General features: G+C 44.0%; 1 protein-coding gene across 1 annotated transcript; it reads left to right on the top strand.

Annotated features, from left to right (window-relative positions):
- Positions 1-2,220: 2,220 nt before the first annotated feature.
- LOC120031057 (40S ribosomal protein S19) lies at positions 2,221-6,509 on the top strand. The gene is made up of 6 exons (XM_038976603.1): positions 2,221-2,276; positions 3,240-3,310; positions 3,433-3,533; positions 3,736-3,919; positions 5,356-5,410; positions 6,441-6,509. The coding sequence occupies exons 2-6, from the start codon at positions 3,240-3,242 to the stop codon at positions 6,483-6,485; spliced, it is 456 nt and encodes a 151-aa protein (XP_038832531.1). The 5' UTR covers positions 2,221-2,276; the 3' UTR covers positions 6,486-6,509.
- Positions 6,510-19,114: the final 12,605 nt, after the last annotated feature.

Here is a 19,114-nt window from a genome sequence, read left to right as displayed (position 1 = left end):
GTGAGCACCATGCAAACACAGTGTAGAGAGGGTAGGCTCTGTGAAACAGACCGTTAACATCACACACTGTAGCAGACAGACAGAGCAGGAGACATTGGTGTGAACTTGCTCGAGTGTGATTGACAGGTAATTTCAGAACATTTTCAAACAATGGGCTCAAATTAACAAAGCGGATGGATATTGATATAGCAGATTTAGCGCTGTAATATGCCACCTGTCTCCTCAGAATAATGAGTTTGACTTTTTCAGGACATCCAGACGACAAGTTGTCCGTTTTCATAATAATTATGGCTGACTGGAATAATCGTTTTATACAGCTGCATAATCAGTTGATACAGTTGTCTCCTGTCCTGCTCCTTGAAGGGCCTTGAAATAATTAACGGAGTTCATTCCACCTTATGTGGTTGTCTTCGGTTTGAATCTGTGACTGGTCGCTTTCAATGTGATTCATTTACTTTTGTTAATCAATTAAGCATTGAGAGACAACACAAGCATACAGACTCACAGCCAACCTACACAGTCAGAGCTTTAGATCAGATAGTAGGAAGCTCAATGAATGACAGAAAATATGATAGAGAATATAATGAAAGGAGAATGGATAGAGAACAGATGGTGATTTTGTGGACCCCAGGAAGAGAAGCTGCTGCTATCGCAACAGCTAATGGGGATCCTAATAAAATACCAAAAAGCTGTTTAGAACAGTTGAATAAATGAGAAAATACCAAATTACCTGATATGTGTGGATGTATAGATCTGGATAAGAGCGTCTGCTAAATGACTAAATGTAAATGTAAAATGTAAATATAAGTCTATGACAGTTCTAATCTGTCCTCTGTAAACTTTCCTCGCTCTTTACCTCTCGATCTCTTCCTCTCACTCTATTCTTCTGCGCTGACTGACAGAATAAACTCACATTCATAAACCGTCATTACCCTCTCTGCCCACCTATCTCCTGGTCATGTCTATACAAACATATCAATTGTGTCAATGTTGAAGCAGTGCTGACCTTTCCACCTGAGCTGTGCAAAGGTCACCACAAGCATTGTAAACACACACACACACACACACACACACACACACACACACACACACACACACACACACACACACACACACACACACACACACACACACACACACACACACACACACACACACACACACACACACACACACACACACATATACACGGAGAGAGACACTCAAACGTGTGTAAACATAATGGCGCAGATGGAAGAGATGATGAACAGAGAAAAACAATGGAGAAAAATAAGAGAGGGACAGAGATGGCAAACTTTTATCTTGGCATTGTTCTGTGAAAAGAGCCCATGTTCACTGTGCCGTGTTTCAGGCAGCAGTGCATTTATTTTTCCACTGCTATTTCTAGGATAACAAAGAACAAATTAAGTAGCATTGTTTTTTGGGGCATTTTTTGGCATTGTTCCCATGTACCATGGGAAATAAAGAACGATTGTTGCATGCAGAATTCAAAGGAATTTGATCATGATCTCTGTCAGTAGGCTATTTGTGGAAATCCCATAAGAATAAGCTATGGTTTTATATAGTATGTATAAACTGGAAGTAGAAGCCTAATTGTTGTTGTCCATTGGTTTACTCCAATTAGGGGAGGGATGGTAGGGTTAGGGGAAAATAATTAAGGAAAATATATATTTAAACAAATATATGTATTTTATCTATATATTTACCCCCAAAATATGGGGGATTGGAAATGATGCAGACAATTACATTGATGGAGGCCACAATCTATCTGCAATATTAAAGCTGAATAAATAAGATATGGTTACAATGCATTTCACAGATCTTGAAATACTGACAGGATATGTCACAAGATTATTATGATAAAAATATCATTTTGAATTACAGCATCTTGGTTATTGCATTCACTGTGCAGATTATAGTAACATTAGATATTAGTATCCTATTGCTGCAATAAAACAGTACTTCCATATACCACAAAAAAACTGCTAATTATTTCCTATTGCTGCTCCAGGGCACGTGCCTCTTCTTTTGCAGACAATTTCATAATTCAAGGCTTTTGATTGTGATGTAGCCTTAACCTTGGGCACTGCAAGCTGCTATGAAATGCATCAGATTCTACTCTGATTGGGCTAGAAATTCATCAACAGGGCATCTTGTGATGAAAATACCGACGTACAGGGTGAGATCATATCTCGCGAGAACGAACGCGATCCGCCCGTTTTAACACGGGCTGGAAACCCCGTCTTACCCTCTTCCTCTCGCTGTCCACAAGCAAGGTAAACGGATGTCTGTTCTCCTGCCTTATTTGACCAACTGTATGACATTTTCGTGATAATTATTTTCCCAAAGCTGACCGCGTATACATTAAACAATCAATTAACAAATACAGTGTTTTCCGGAAAGTCTACAGAGTCCTGTAGATGATTTAGCATATATAAAATTGCATGCGGCACTCGCACATACCTTCCAGTGATGGCTGCCCCCATGCCTCTGCATTGAGGCCTAAACATTTCGCGTTTTGTTTGTCCAATTTAGACAAGACAATTATGTTATCTGCGCTAACGGTGTCTTCCATTCGAATGTGTTACGCTCGTCTGCAGTTGATCTGTGATCCTTATACCGTCTGGATTTCTCCCTCAAATTTCTGATGTGGTTACAGGTCTCGGGGTTATACTGAGGTTCATTACTAGCATTGTGGCTAACTCCAGCCAGTTAATTACCATCACATTTTATTTAACGGTGGCCGGTTTGTTGGTGAACAATTTTGCCCAACTATGCCTTGATGATATCAGTTATTTGCTTAAATTGGACTTCAGATAATTCAAGATTTTGCACTGAGGGATTTATATTATCACGAGATGTGCATATTATCCATCGCCACTGTCTGACAGGAAAGTAGGTAGCCTATATAATTAGCTAGCCAACTAACGTTAGTTGCCTGCTTAAACAAGCTGTTCATCACCCATCTGGCTAGTCACCCATCTTACTAGTGAGTTAGATAGTGATGTTTGCAAAAACGTTATCAATAGTAGTGTAATCATCAGTTTAACTGTTTTCTGTATATTGGGGCGGTCGAGTCATCCTATTGTCTCCACATAACTATATAACTAACGTTAGTTACATGAGTCTACACATTGAATGTGCTCAGAACCTCAATCTACCCAGGACATTCGTTGCAGTCTACGTAACCATCATGCATGCATTGTACCTCATACTGAAGTTCTCTACCCCTCTGGCAGATGCCTGGTGTCACAGTGAAAGACGTCAACCAGCAGGAGTTTGTCCGTGCCCTATCGGCTTTCCTGAAGAAGTGAGTTTTCCACCCAGTTCTTTAATATAAGTATATGTAGTTGCATACACGTGAAGCCATGTTCAATTCTTGGAATGCATTGAGCTTTTCTGAGTGACTAACACATGCTTTTCCTGTTCCAGGTCAGGAAAGCTGAAGGTCCCAGATTGGGTGGACATTGTCAAGCTGGCCAAACACAAGGAGCTGGCCCCCAGCGATGAGAACTGGTTCTACACCAGAGCTGGTATGATTTTGATCATTGACATTCTTCCCTTCAGGACTACCTGTCTGCTCAGGCCGTTAGTCTAGTATGGTAGATCCAATCTGTTATTGGCATTGGTTTAAACCCAAATTGTCCCCAAATTATTTTCCTCACTGTTAGTGCGGAAGTATGGAACAAGGTCATTGTAACTATCAATGGTGTTAACCCCTCTTCTCCCTCCCAGCTTCCACAGTGCGCCACTTGTACCTGCGTGGGGGTGCCGGTGTTGGCTCCATGACCAAGATCTATGGTGGTCGCCAGAGGAACGGTGTGTGTCCCGCCCACTTCAGTGTCGGCTCCAAAAACGTGGCCCGCAAGGTGCTGCAGGCCCTTGAGCTTCTCAAGATGGTGGAGAAGAACCCCAACGGGTGAGTAAAACCACGCTGGTTAAAACATCCCTAGACACTGAGCCAAGGTCGGTGTTCTCATTGGTCTTGTGGTTAGGATTAGGGAAAGCAAGCCGATCCTACATTTCTACTTCTATTGAGAACCGAGTGAAACACCAGATATGAGCTGTTTCGGTCACCTAGTCCTGGTCCCAGAGCACCGCTGGGTTGAGGATTATACATTCGGTTTTCGTGCAACGCTTAACAAAGACCAAACGTTTTGCTAACATTTTTCTTCCCTTGTTGAACCCATTTTGTGCCCACTGAACAAAACCGTATACAAAGCATCTTACAAGTGCTCAATTTCATTATCCAGATTCCATGCACACAACATAAATGTACTATTGTGCTCTGACCAGGCTCGTTCAGATTTGGTCATTGATTTTGTAGCATTTTCTGCACATGGTTGGGCGCATTTCATCTTATGGCGGTTGTGTAGTGGTGTCATTGCCAAAGTGTTCCCGTCTCTGGTGTTGTCAGTCGACCTGTATAAGGGATGTTGATGTTGTGTTAATGCACAGAATAGAAATGATCCGTTAGTATGGTGGAGTCATTGGAAGGCCCAAAAAATTGTCAGACTCCATTTCACTGTCAGGTCTACACCGGTTGTATTCAGCATTTCACTGTCAGGTCTACACCGGTTGTGTTCAGCATTTCACTGTCAGGTCTACACCGGTTGTATTCAGCATTTCACTGTCAGGTCTACACCGGTTGTGTTCAGCATTTCACTGTCAGGTCTACACCGGTTGTATTCAGCATTTCACTGTCAGGTCTACACCGGTTGTATTCAGCATTTCACTGTCAGGTCTACACCGGTTGTGTTCAGCATTTCACTGTCAGGTCTACACCGGTTGTATTCAGCATTTCACTGTCAGGTCTACACCGGTTGTATTCAGCATTTCACTGTCAGGTCTACACCGGTTGTGTTCAGCATTTCACTGTCAGGTCTACACCGGTTGTATTCAGCATTTCACTGTCAGGTCTACACCGGTTGTATTCAGCATTTCACTGTCAGGTCTACACCGGTTGTATTCAGCATTTCACTGTCAGGTCTACACCGGTTGTATTCAGCATTTCACTGTCAGGTCTACACCGGTTGTGTTCAGCATTTCACTGTCAGGTCTACACCGGTTGTATTCAGCATTTCACTGTCAGGTCTACACCTGTTGTATTCAGCATTTCACTGTCAGGTCTACACCGGTTGTATTCAGCATTTCACTGTCAGGTCTACACCGGTTGTATTCAGCATTTCACTGTCAGGTCTACACCGGTTGTGTTCAGCATTTCACTGTCAGGTCTACACCGGTTGTGTTCAGCATTTCACTGTCAGGTCTACACCGGTTGTATTCGGCACATGTGACGAATAAAATGTGATTAATTTGTTCTGTTGCTGACTGACTGAACCTCTTCTCTCACAGTGGTCGCAGACTAACCGCCCAGGGAACCAGAGATCTGGACAGGATTGCTGGCCAGGTGAGGCCCGTCTCTTTACTCCACCAACAGTGTTTGGTTACCTTTCTTCTGGGGAGCCCATGGGTTGTGCACGCCTGGCCCAGACAAAGGCAAAAGAAATTGGTTAAATCGGGACCGTGAGGTCAAATGGGGGGGGGGGGCTTATTTTATCCTTTAGATTTTATCTAGTCTGCTTGGGGAATCGAAACTAGTAACCTTTCTGCTGCCTTGCTTGGCTGAAATAAAGGCTTTATAGCCCCACGGCTCACTAGGACCAGGGTACTGCCTCCTTGTACCTCGCCGTGTCAGGCCTGTTGGTCCTTACCTAAAAAGTAGACTCAAACATGTTTTGTTGCAAAAAAATAAGTTTGTTTCATCACTAAAACATGTCACCCTGCACTTTGATGGTAGAACATCCCACGGTGCATGTAATGAGAGCATTAGCGCAGTGTTGCCCAAGCATTCAGCCTGCCTTTTGAATTCAGCCAGCTGTCCTTGGTCTAGATATATTCTCTAACTTTGTTCCTGAGCCTCACATACTGCATAATGAGTCAGTCCTATTTATTATTATTATTATTTTTTCTGTGGCAAAAACAAACAGCAGCTCAGCCCCTGTTGGCAGCAATCTGTCTGCCTAAGAGGAACAATGGTGTGACAATTCAAGGGTAAACAAGCGGAGGGAATTTCATGCTGACTGAATCCACCGTATGGTGCATCTTCTCCCTCTTGATCCTTTGTAATGAGCTGAATTTAGATGCGGTAACCTGGCCCTCCCTGGCTGTTACATGGTGGCGTCATCGCTTGGCTTCCCCCTGTGGTGTTTTTGATGGCTTAAGAAATCGTTTTTATCCCAAGGAGCTAGTTATGGCATGTGCTGTCGTGACATGACTGGCATTTCTGAGGGTTTCTAGTGAAGTCAATGTCCTCGAGCTGTTTTATTCCAGTGTGATGTTGGCCTCATTACTTTGTTAGATCAAGAGCCCACTTCCTCACTGGAATAACCTCAACAAATCTGCAGCACTTAATGTCTTGTTTTGATTTGCTTCCCCAGGTTGCAGCTGCGAAGTTGCCCCCCAAGGCTGCCCCCACAGTTTAATAAATATTTTTTGGAGAAGGTGAAGTCTTGTCTGCTTCTTTCAAACCTGAGCAGGTTGGATTTGACCAACAATGGATGGAACCTCTTTGTGGTTGCTTCCATGGGTTAATTGTTTTGCATACTAATGTTAGATATATAACCTCTTTGGTCTTAATGTCATTGGGGAACTGGATTGAAGTGTAGGAGTTTTTGGGGTGGCAGTCTGTTTAGTCTACACAATGGTTTTTGTTGAGGATTCCAATAAACTTCCCAAATATTACTCACCTCATGAGCTTAGTTCAATTCTTACCCTGTCATAATGGTAACACAAACTATTTGTCATTTGAGTTTAACTGCATAGCTTCAAAATGTTAACTGTCGTGGTCTATGGGCTGCTAGTTGTCGTGACACCGGCCATGGGAAGATTCTTACGTGTATGAGAATATGGCTTGATGCGACGGTGCCATCTAGAGGAGACTGAAGACTCGACTACAGTTCACCCAGCAGAAATGTCTCACAAGGAGGGGGTTGAGTGCTGCGCAACGTTTTTGGTGTTTCCTGTCAACATGTGATTTGGACTTCCTGAAATGCGTGGTGATGTCCTCCAACTCTACCAGAGGAAGAGGTGATTTGAGCTCTAAAATCTGTCAAATAAGGCCAATCTGATCCTATGGGTTTATTTTGGGCCTAAGCTTGTCGCCCGTCTTTCTGCCATTGGGACAGCGTCTCCCATTAGGTTGGCAACATGAGCAACTCTTCATTCTGTGCAGAGCTGTTGCCAGATAATTTAATGTTAATTTCTCTACCATAAGCCACTTCATGTCATTTTATAGAATTTGGTGGTACGTCAAACCGGCCTCACAACTGCAGACCGCGTGTAACCACGCCAACCTAGGACTTCCACATCCAGTTTCTTCACCTGCTGGATTGTCTGAGACCAGACAGCTGATGAAACTGGGTTTGCACAACCTGATAATTTCTGCCCTGTCAGAAACCGTCTCAGAGAAACTCATCTGCATGCTCGTCCTCTCCAGGGTCTTGACCTGACTGCTGTTCGGGGTCATTACTGACTTCAGTGGGCAAATGCTCACCGATGACCACTGGAGAAGTGTGCTCTTCATGGTTGAATCCCGGTTTCTACTGTACTGGGCAGATAGTGTGTATGGCATCATGTGGGTGAGCGGTTTGCTGATGTCAACGTTGTGAACAGAGTACCCCATGGTGGGGTTATGATATGAGCAGGCATAAGCTACAGACAACGAACACAATTGCATTTTATCGATGGTAATTTGAATGCACAGAAATACCATGACGAGGCCCATTGTTGCACCATTCATCCACCTCCATCACCTTATGTTTCAGCATGATAATACATGGTCCCGTGTCGAAAGGATCTGTACACAGTTCCTGGAAGCTGAAAATGTCCCAGTTGGCCTGCATACTCACCAGACATGTCACCCATTGAGCACGTTTGTGATGCCATGAAACATATTCAAATAATGTAGGATTCCATTCATTCCTATGGAGAATTGCGCCTTCTGAGGAGTACCAATATGGCGGGCTCTGGCTTCAAAGCTTCCCATTGGCCAATGCATAGCTTTTGCAATCTAGTGTTCGTATACATGATTGGTCCAGACTGGCTGCCTCTTATAAAGGCATGATGGGTCTTTACCACTTTAAGTAGATACCTGTATTTCCTCAGTAACTAAAATACACAGGCCCAATTCTTATGATTCCTTGCCACCTATTGGGTTGCCATCCAAACATATGACTAGTCTTTATGGTCTCTCGTGCTAGAGGTGGAACAAGACATCTTTTTATTTGTATTTATTTAGCACTTGGAGGCAGGACTGGACAGGTGTTAGCATGGCAAAATATGAACTAAACCCCTGCAATACGACATAGCAGAGGATTTAACCTAATGCCTTATGATGAGACTGCTGCTGTTGTACCTCAGACATCCACCAGAGAGCGACACAGTACAGGGAATGTTCTCCCCTATTGGGTTGCCATCCAAAGAACAAGGAACAAGACATATTTTATTTTTTATTTATTTAACCTTTATTTAACTAGGCAAGTCAGTTAAGAACAAATTGTTATTTACAATGACGGGCAAACCCGGACAATGCTGGGCCAATTGTGCGCCACCCTATGAGACTCCCAATCACAGCCGGGTGTGATACAGCCTTGACGCACTGAGACAAATGGTTTTCAGCGCATTTTCACAGCCATGTAACTAGGAACTTTAGTTTTTGGACATTTGTGAGACTAAAATCACTGACGCAATTACGCAACAATTTTGTGCTGGGTTTTCCAGATTAGTGAGACAAGGGGCCAGATTCAATCAGATCACGATGCTCGTTTTAAAGGCAACGTTCCCAAGTTCGCGGAGAACACATTAATGGTAAATGTTGAATATGTCGGCACAATCTTTTAAATGTCAATTGTGCTATAACGTGGATCTTCCGTGGTCCGGATTGAATCTAGGTTTCAGAGTTTTGTGGAGTGGCAATGCTTGTTTTCAATTCAAACGGTCAGTGGTGAGTTCAAATGATTAGGCTACCACCATGATGTAAAAGTTAAAACAGCCATATGATCATTTCATTCTGTTTAATGAATTCCCTTTTTAGGATTTAGAGAAGGTGTCATAGGCCTACTCCAGAGGAGGCTGGTGAGGGTGGATGGCTCATAATAATGAATGGAGTGAATGTAATGGTCTCAAACACATGGAAACCAGGTGTTTGATGTGTTTGATACCATTCCATTTATTCCATTTCAGCCATTACTATGAGCCCCTACCATTTAAAGTGCCACCAGCCACCACTGGCCTACTCTAACCTTTCAGTTGTACTCATCTATTCCATGGCCACACACAGCAAAGCTGAAATGAAACAGATTGCCATATTTGCTCTGAGACTGTTACTAACAAGTGTGGCTGTTTGTACTGGCTTGTGTCTTTGTGTTTGGGTGTCAGATAGACAGTGTGTGTTGTTTCTGTGTTTGTGTGATACCATGTGTGTAGTGTTGATTTCTGAACACTAAGCCTGCTGTGTTTGCCAATCTCTCATCCACTGACTACTGGGGCTTTGTGTGTGTGTGTGTGTGTGTGTGTGTGTGTGTGTGTGTGTGTGTGTGTGTGTGTGTGTGTGTGTGTGTGTGTGTGTGTGTGTGTGTGTGTGTGTGTGTGTGTGTGTGTGTGTGTGTGTGTGTCAGTGGTGTAAAGTTCTTAAGTAAAAATACTTTAAAGTACTACTTAAGTAGTTTTTTGGGGTATCTGTACTTTATGTTACTATTTATATTTTTGACAACTTTTACTTTTACTTCACTACATTCATTAAGAAGATAATGTACTTTTTACACCATACATTTTCGCTGACACCCAAAAGTACCCGTTTCAATTTTAATGCTTAACAGAACAGGAAAATGGTCCAATTCACACACTTATCAAGAGAACATCCCTGGTCATCCCTACTGCCTTTGATCTGGCAGACTCAGTTAGTTTGTAAATGATGTCTGAGTGTTGGAGTGTGCCCCTGGCTGTCAAAAAATAAATCATATAATTATAAGTTGATCGTGCCATCTAGTTTGCTTAACCTAAGGATTTTGATGTATTGCATTTACTTTTACTCAAGTATGACTATTGAATACTTTTTCCACCTCTGGTGTGCGTGCATCTGTGTAGGTACACTGGCAAGCTCGGTGCCGGTGTATTCCATTGTCAAATGTATACAAGACTGTCTCATCTATTTTTCGTCAATCATCATAACGTCACTCCATCAAGTTTTTCTCCCATCTCCCAGGAGTCTCCCAATCAGTAGACTTTTTATACCTCTGTCTCATCCCCCTCTCTCTGTTTCTTTCTCTCCCTCCCTGTTTTTGAATAACAGCTGTTCTGGAACACCTGAACCCCTCCTCCCTCCCTCCCTTGGCTCCCTCTCTTTCTCTACTCTGTAATTGTGAGGAGATGGGGAAGGATAAACATGTCCTTGAGTGATAGGGAGAAATGTGTGAAATGCACCAGAGGAGGTGAGTGTTTGTTCACTTGCTACTGTTAGACAGAGGCTCTGTCTATCACCAAGTTGCTCTGCTAGGCTTTACTCCCAACTCCCATTGTTCTCAGTATAGAGGGAGAAAGAGCTTGCTTTTAATGGTTGTCTTTTATTCTAGCCTTTTATTTGTGTGTGTGGAGGCGGAGGGGGAGTGTGTGTGTGTGTGTGTGTGTGTGTGTGTGTGTGGGGGGGGGGGCGGCAGAGAGATAATTACCGGTGTGGTCCCCAACAACAGCAATTACCACTGTGAAACTATTATCAAATTAACTTAATGCATATCGTAGTGTTTTAGCCATTCAGTACTGTAGATAGGAGGTGGCCGCACGTACTCTTGTCCTGAATAGAATACACTGACAAAATGGATGTAGTCTAGGATGTAGTCTGGTACAATACTGGGTCTGCATGAGCATGTGTGTGTGTGTGTCTTGCTACTTGGTTTCTGTGTGCAGTCACAACTGATCTGTCATCTTGTGTTTGTGTTTGGGGCAGGTGGTGTTAACTGGCAGTGTACCGCCCAGCCAGCCCGGCACCGTGTGTGTGTGTGGTACTGCCCCCAGCCGGTGTGTGTGTGTCTTTCCTTTGCTCGATTGGTGGATTGCTGCCTCAATCCCCCCACCTGTCACAGAGGGTGGGGTTGGTGGGGTGGGGGTTGGCTGAGAGGGAGGGCACAGAACAGATGCTTTTTACACAGACAAACACAGGCGATGACTTGGCACTGGGACAATGAGTCTCTCTCTCGCTTTCTCAAAGAAGAGATGGGGAGAGAGAGGGACCCTAGAGAGAGAGAGGGACCCTAGAGAGAGAGAGGGACCCTGGAGAGAGAGAGGGACCCTGGAGAGAGAGAGGGACCCTGGAGAGAGAGAGGGACCCTGGAGAGAGAGAGAGGGACCCTGGAGAGAGAGAGAGGGACCCTGGAGAGAGAGAGAGGGACCCTGGAGAGAGAGAGGACCGAGAGAGGGACCCTGGAGAGAGAGAGAGAGAGGGACCCTGGAGAGAGAGAGAGAGAGAGGGACCCTGGAGAGAGAGAGGGACCCTGGAGAGAGAGAGAGAGAGAGGGACCCTGGAGAGAGAGAGAGAGAGGGACCCTGGAGAGAGAGAGAGAGAGGGAACCTGGAGAGAGAGAGGGACCCTGGAGAGAGAGAGAGAGGGACCCTGGAGAGAGAGAGAGAGAGAGGGACCCTGGAGAGAGAGAGAGAGAGAGAGAGAGAGGGACCCTGGAGAGAGAGAGAGAGAGGGACCCTGGAGAGAGAGAGAGAGAGGGACCCTGGAGAGAGAGAGAGAGAGGGACCCTGGAGAGAGAGAGAGAGAGAGAGAGAGACCCTGGAGAGAGAAAGAGAGAGGGACCCTGGAGAGAGAGAGAGAGAGAGAGAGAGAGGGACCCTGGAGAGAGAGAGAGAGAGAGGGACCCTGGAGAGAGAGAGAGGGACCCTAGAGAGAGAGAGAGAGAGAGAGAGAGAGAGAGAGAGAGAGAGAGAGAGAGAGAGAGAGAGAGAGAGAGAGAGAGAGAGAGAGAGAGAGAGAGAGAGAGAGAGAGAGAGAGAGAGAGAGAGAGAGAGAGAGAGAGAGAGAGAGAGAGAGAGAGAGAGAGAGAGAGAGAGAGAGAGAGAGAGAGAGAGAGAGACCCTGGAGAGAGAGAGAGAGATACGGACCCTGGAGGGAGAGAGGGACCCTGGAGAGAGAGAGAGAGAGAGGGACCCTGGAGGGAGAGGGGGACCCTGGAGAGAGAGAGGGACCCCGGAGAGAGAGACGGACCCCGGAGAGAGAGAGGGACCCTAGAGAGAGAGAGAGAGAGAGGGACCCTGGAGAGGGAGAGGGACCCTGGAGAGAGAGGGAGAGGGGGACCCTGGAGAGAGAGACGGACCCTGGAGAGAGGGAGAAAGGGACCCTGGAGAGGGAGAGAGAGAGAGAGGGACCCCGGAGAGAGAGAGGGACCCCGGAGAGAGAGAGGGACCCCGGAGAGAGAGAGGGACCCCGGAGAGAGAGAGAGAGGGACCCTGGAGAGAGAGAGAGAGAGGGACCCTGGAGAGAGAGAGAGAGAGAGGGACCCTGGAGAGAGAGAGAGAGAGAGAGGGACCCTGGAGAGAGAGAGAGAGACAGATTACACAGATTACACAGATCCACAAAGAATTCGAAAACAAATCCAATTTTGATAAACTCCCATATCTACTGGGTGAAATTCCACAGTGTGCCATCACAGCAGCAAGATTTGTGACCTGTTGCCACAAGAAAAGGGCAACCAGTGAAGAACAAACACCATTGTAAATACAACCCATATTTATGGTTATTTATTTTCCCTTGTGTACTTTAACCATTTGTACATTGTTACAACACTGTATATATATAATATGACATTTGTAATGTCTTTATTGTTTTGAAACTTCTGTATGTGTAATGTTTACTGTTAATTTTTATTGTTTATTTCACTTTTGTATATTATTATTACCTCACTTGCTTTGGCAATGTTAACATATGTTTCCCATGCCAATAAAGCCCCTTGAATTGAATTGAATTGAATTGAGAGAGGGACCCTGGAGAGAGAGAGAGAGAGAGAGAGAGAGAGGGACCCTGGAGAGAGAGGGAGAGGGGGATCCTGGAGAGAGAGAGGGACCCTGGAGAGAGAGGGAGAGGGGGATCCTGGAGAGAGAGAGGGAGAGAGGGACCCTGGAGAGAGAGAGAGAGATACGGACCCTGGAGAGAGAGAGGGAGAGAGGGACCCTGGAGAGAGAGAGAGAGAGAGGGACCCTGGAGGGAGAGGGGGACCCTGGAGAGAGAGAGGGACCCCGGAGAGAGAGACGGACCCCGGAGAGAGAGAGGGACCCTGGAGAGAGAGAGAGAGAGAGAGAGAGAGAGAGAGAGGGACCCTGGAGAGGGAGAGGGACCCTGGAGAGAGAGGGAGAGGGGGACCCTGGAGAGGGAGAAAGGGACCCTGGAGAGGGAGAGAGAGAGAGAGGGACCCTGGAGAGAGAGAGGGACCCTGGAGAGAGAGAGGGGACCCTGGAGAGAGAGAGAGGGGACCCTGGAGAGAGAGAGAGAGAGAGAGAGAGAGAGAGAGAGAGAGAGAGAGAGGACCCTGGAGAGAGAGAGGGGACCCTGGAGAGAGAGAGGGGGGACCCTGGAGAGAGAGGGGGACCCTGGAGAGAGAGAGGGTGGTAGTAGAATAAGAGTGGGGGTAAAACAACAAACTTGTCAAAGGTGATTAAGCTGTGTGCCTGTTTACTGACAGAAAACACTTCCCTACCTATCTAGAAATCTAAATACTGGCTACTTGGCTATTCTAACCCCCTACCTTCCTCTTTCTCCTCAGGTGTCTCTCAATTCAATTGACTTTATTGACATGGCAAGTTCATTACTACTTACATTGTCAAAGTATACACATGTATACGTATACAAATATATATGTATATATATATACAAAATGTATATATATTTATATATAAATAAATGGTGGGACCAACAGCAATAATAGTAGTAGTGGACATGGGATTACCATTAACAACAACTACAACAACAATATTAATCAGAACAACAATACATTACAGCAACAGTAGTAGACCAGTGTCAATATGACTGAGAAGACACATGACCTGGTGTGAAAGACAAAACAAAACAAGATGGGAAATATTATCAACATTACTTTGCACTTTTCACTGGCTGTCCCTCAGGTTGTGGCAGGAGGACACATATTTGGCTGCCAAAACTGCACATTTTGGCTTTTCACCCAATAAATATTTGTTTTTTTCTTCATCTTTTATAGTTTCAAATTCTTTGTATTGAATTATAATTTTGGGAAAGAAATATTCTCTTAGGTCTGAGTATTTGTCACAGTGTAATAGGAAATGTAGCTCTGTCTCTACCTCTCCCCTGGAGCAGAGTGAGCACAGCCTGTCCTCTCTGGGCAGCCAGGTTTGTCTGTGACGACCGGTCTCTATAGCCAGACTGTGCTCACTGAGTCTGTACCTAGTCAATGTTTTCCTCAGTTTTCTATCAGTCACAGTGGTCAGATAGTCTACCACCATGTACTGTCTGTTTAGAGCCAAATAGCATTGAAGTTTACTTTGATTTTTTGTGGTGTCTTTCCAATAGGTGATATATTTTTATTTTGTGATAATTTGGTTGGGCCAGATTTTCTGAGGGCTGTCCCGAGGCTCTATGGGGTTGGTTTGGGTTGGTGAACTGAGCCTCAGAACCAGCTGGCTGAGGGGACTCTTCTCTGGTTTCATCTCTTGACATTGCAGAGCTGTGTGATGGAATGTTTTAGGGTCACTTGTTTTTAGATGGTTGTAAAATTTGATGGCTCTTTTTTCTATTCGAATGAGGAGGGGTATTGGCCCAATTCTGCCCTACATGCGTTATTTGGAGTTTTTCTTTGTACTTGCAATATGGTCTTGCAAAACTCTGCATGCAATATTTCAATTGGATGTTTGTCCCATTTAGTAAATTCATTATTAGAGAGTGGACCCCATACTTCACTGCCATATAGAGCAATTGGTTCTATAACTGATTGAAAAATGTTGAGCCAGATTCTAATTGGAATTTCGATTTTGATGTTCCTTTTAATGGCATAGAATGCTCATATTTGTTCATGCTTTGTCTCTCAGCTCATTCACAGCCATGTGAAAGCTACCTGTGTTGCTGATATTTAGTCCTAGATATGTGTAGTTTTTGTCATCCTTATTTCCGGACCTTTTTTGGAATATCATTATATTTGTTTTTTTTAGGTTAACGGTCAGAGCCCAGGTCTGACAGAACCTGTGAAGACGATCTAGGTGCTGCTGTAACCCCTCTTTAGTGGGAGACAGCAGCACCAGGTCATCTGCGTACAGCAGACACTTGATTTCAGTGTTGTGTAGGGTGATACCAGGTGCTGCCGATTCTTCTAATGTTTTTGCCAATTCATTAATGTAGATGTTAAATAATGTTGGAGTTATTGGGCAGCCCTGTTTCACTCCACGCCCCTGAGAGAAGAAGTCTGTTTGCTTGTTGCCAATTTTAACCGCACATTTGTTTTTAGTGTACATTGATTTAATAAAATCATATCTTTTCCCTCCAATACCACTTTCTATTAGTTTATAAAAAAGACCTTCGTGCCAAATTGAATCAAATGCTTTCTTGAAATCTACAAGACACGAGTAGATTTTGCCTTTGTTTTGGTTAACTTGTTTATCAATTAGAGTGTGGAGGGTGTAAATGTGGTCTGTTGTACAATAATTTTTTTGAAATCCAATCTGGCTTCTGCTCAGGACGTTGTGTTCGTCAAGGAAATGATGTAGTCTGCTATTTTTAATACTGCAGAGAATTTTCCCCAAGTTGCTGTTAACGCAAATTCCTCTGTAATTATTGGGTCAAATTTGTCTCCATTTTTATAGATTGATGTGATCAATCCCTGGTTCCAAATATCGGGGAAAATACCTGCCATGAGGATAATGTTGAAGTTTGAGTATAGCCAATTTGAATTTGTGGTCTGTATATTTGATCATTTCATTTAAAATACCATCAGCACCACAGGCCTTTTTGGGTTGGAGAGTGCATAGTTTTTCCAATAATTATTCTTCTGTAATTGGGGTATCCACAGGATTCTGATAGTCTTTGACTGCTAATTCAATGATTTGTAGTTTTTCTTGTATATCTTTTTGTTCTGGGCTCTTTGTTATATTGCTGTAGAGGTTTGCAAAGTGATTTCTCCACATATCCACATTTTGGATAGCCAATTCCTCATGATGAGGTTTGTTTAATTTATTCCAATTCTCCCAGAAGTGGTTTGATTCTATGGATTCCTCAATTCCATCCAGCTGATTTCTAATGTGCTGTTCCTTTTTTGTTCTTAGGGTGCGTTTGTATTGCTTCAGTGTTTCCCCATATTGAAGGCGTATATTTTTGTTGTCTGGTTCTCTGTGTTTTTGATTAGATATATTTCTCAATGACTTTCTTAGATTTTTGCAATCATTATCAAACCATTTTTCATTATCTGTTATTTTTGGTTTGCTCCTATGCTTCTTTAGATTAGCCAAGGAGGCTAATTTGTCAAATATAAAGTTTATGTTCCTAACGGCCAAATTTACACCTTCATTGCTGAAGGAGAATGTTAAGGGTAAAAAGTTGTCCAGGAGAGATTGTATTTTTTGGCTACTAATTGCTTTTTGGTAGATGTCTGTACTGTTTGCACTCCATTTATAGGCCTGTTTAGTACCATGTAATTTATTGGGCTGTGATGCTTCATGGTTGGGTTCTGCTCTTCTCAGATACACTGTGATTTTACTGTGGTCTGAGAGAGGTGTTAGTGGGCTGACTGTGAAGGCTCTGAGAGACTCTGGGTTTAGGTCGGTGAGGAAGTAGTCTACAGTGCTGCTGCCAAGGGATGAGCTGTAGGTGTACCTACCAAAAGAGTCTCCTCTCTGCCTGCCATTGACTATGTACAGACCCAGTGTTCGACAGAGCTTCAGGAGCTGTACTCTGTTTTTGTTTTTCACTTTGTCATAGTTGTTTCTGTGGGGGTATGTGGGGAGGGAAAGGTTGTTGCTTCCTGGTAGGTGTTTATCCCCATGACTGTTAATCGTGTCTTGTTCTAGCATTCAGGTCTCCACAGACCAGTACGTTGCCTTGGGCCTGAAAGTGACTGATCTCCCCCTCTAGAATGGAGAAACTCTCTTCGTTGAAGTAGGGTAATTCTGAGGGGGGAATGTATGTGGCACAGAGGAAGATGTTTTTATCTGTCAAGATAGCCTCCTTGTTGATTTTTAACCAGATAAAGAATTCTCCTGTTTTGATCAATTCGATTGAATTAATTAGTTCAGATTTATACCATATTAGCATTCCCCCTGAGTCTCTGCCCTGTTTGATTCCTTTTAATTTAGTGGATAGTATGATTATCTCCCTATAACCTAGTGGACAGCCAGTGGAAACATCACCTCTGCACCATGTTTCCTATAGTACTACAATATCAACTTCCTGAAAGAAATCATCAATTTCTTTCAGGAAGTCTGGGTTTCTGCTCTTTAGCCCAAAAGCAGAGGACTTCAATCCTTGTAAATTCCAACATGCAACGTAAAAAGATTTCATAACTTTTTTTTCTTTTTTCTTTACCTTCAAAATGAGACAAACACTCACAATCCAACAAGAACTATTAAAATATGATTTTTCAATTAAAGTAAACTCTTATTTTGCAAATGTGATTTGTTTATCATTTAAGATAGAATTTGTGTCATGCCACTTGGGTGGATGTAGTGTGAGAATGGTGGAGTTCTTGTGCTCATCTTACCATGACCCTCGGCCCATCACATGTGAGCATAGTAGACTCAGCATTTGTTTAATGTCACTCATTTGTTTCTCCTCTCTCTGTCGCTCCCTCTTCCACTTCACCCCCCCCCCCCCCCCCCCCCCATCCTCTCTGAACTGTCTGCCTTCTACCCTTGCCATTCCTCTCCTGTCTGGCCCTGTCTTCTGAAAAGCCCTGCCACCATATTCCATCTTGGCTTTCTGCTACTCTCCAAAGTTAATTCCCTTGATACATTCATTATCCATTATAGAAATCATTTTTAATCACATTTTTAACATGCAGATTTATGTACATATTCAGGAGGTTGAGAAACACAACGGCCAAATTAATATAAAAGTCATTATGATGACAATGGCCTGAATTAATGAGTATTATCTCTGACAACTAGAAAATTTAAGATAATGGCTTATCATAGAGAATTAGTATTTATGACCAAGAGGGTGTGAAACTTTGATAAGCCAATTGAATGGCCAGCCTTAGTGAGATGTCTTTGTGCTGAGTTCTGTGAGTGTCCCTTTGGGCTTAAACACACACTGTGCAGCTCCCCTTTTTAGGTGACACTTTGCTCCGATATTCTGTTTGCATGTGTGTGTTTGCGCGCGCATGTGTGTGTGTGTGTGTGTGGTGGGGGTTCACAAGGTTAGAGAGCTCATTTAGGGTCCCTTTGAGGCGATTGTGTGTTTGTCCCCTGGTCCCTCACTTCTCTCTTCTACACAGTCACCTCTGACCCCAGCCTCTCTCCTCTCTCCCCTCCCCCCCAGGCGAATTCCAATGCTCCCTCTTTAGCCTAGATCCCTACTTGACCCCCCCTCCCCCTGTTTTACTCCTCTCTCTCCCTCCCTATATCTGTCTCTCTTTCTTCCTCTATCTCTTTCTCTCCTTTCCTCCGTCTGTCTTTCTACAGCCTCCCTTTCACTCTCTCGTTCCCTCTTACAGAAAGGGGTTCTGTCTTTGTCCTTGTAACCAGGAACCACTGTTAGTGTATCTTATCCCCTGAATGGCTAGATAAACATGTCTGTCCTTCAGAGTCATTGTCCCACTGTTCCTGTGTGTGTGTGTGTGTGTGTGTGTGTGTGTGTGTGTGTGTGGGGGGGGGCGCCCCTGTCTGTCAGGTGAAGAAGGTCGAGGAAGAGCTTGAATTCAGTCCAAACTTTGTCTGCTTTCAAATCCTCTCTTTCCCATTTTTTATCTCTGCCTCTAATATACTAGAACTCACTAGGACCACCTTCATAGTATTCTACTCTGCACAATCTCTGCAAATGGTAATGCAGCCAATCATTTCCTGAGCCAATTTAAATGCATTTCCCATCATTCAAATCACCTTGTAT

Source organism: Salvelinus namaycush, chromosome 37, assembly GCF_016432855.1.
Source record: "Salvelinus namaycush isolate Seneca chromosome 37, SaNama_1.0, whole genome shotgun sequence".
Lineage (NCBI taxonomy): Eukaryota > Metazoa > Chordata > Actinopteri > Salmoniformes > Salmonidae > Salvelinus > Salvelinus namaycush.
The sequence above is the reverse complement of the archived record's forward strand: the minus strand, read 5'-3'. Positions and strand labels throughout refer to the sequence as shown.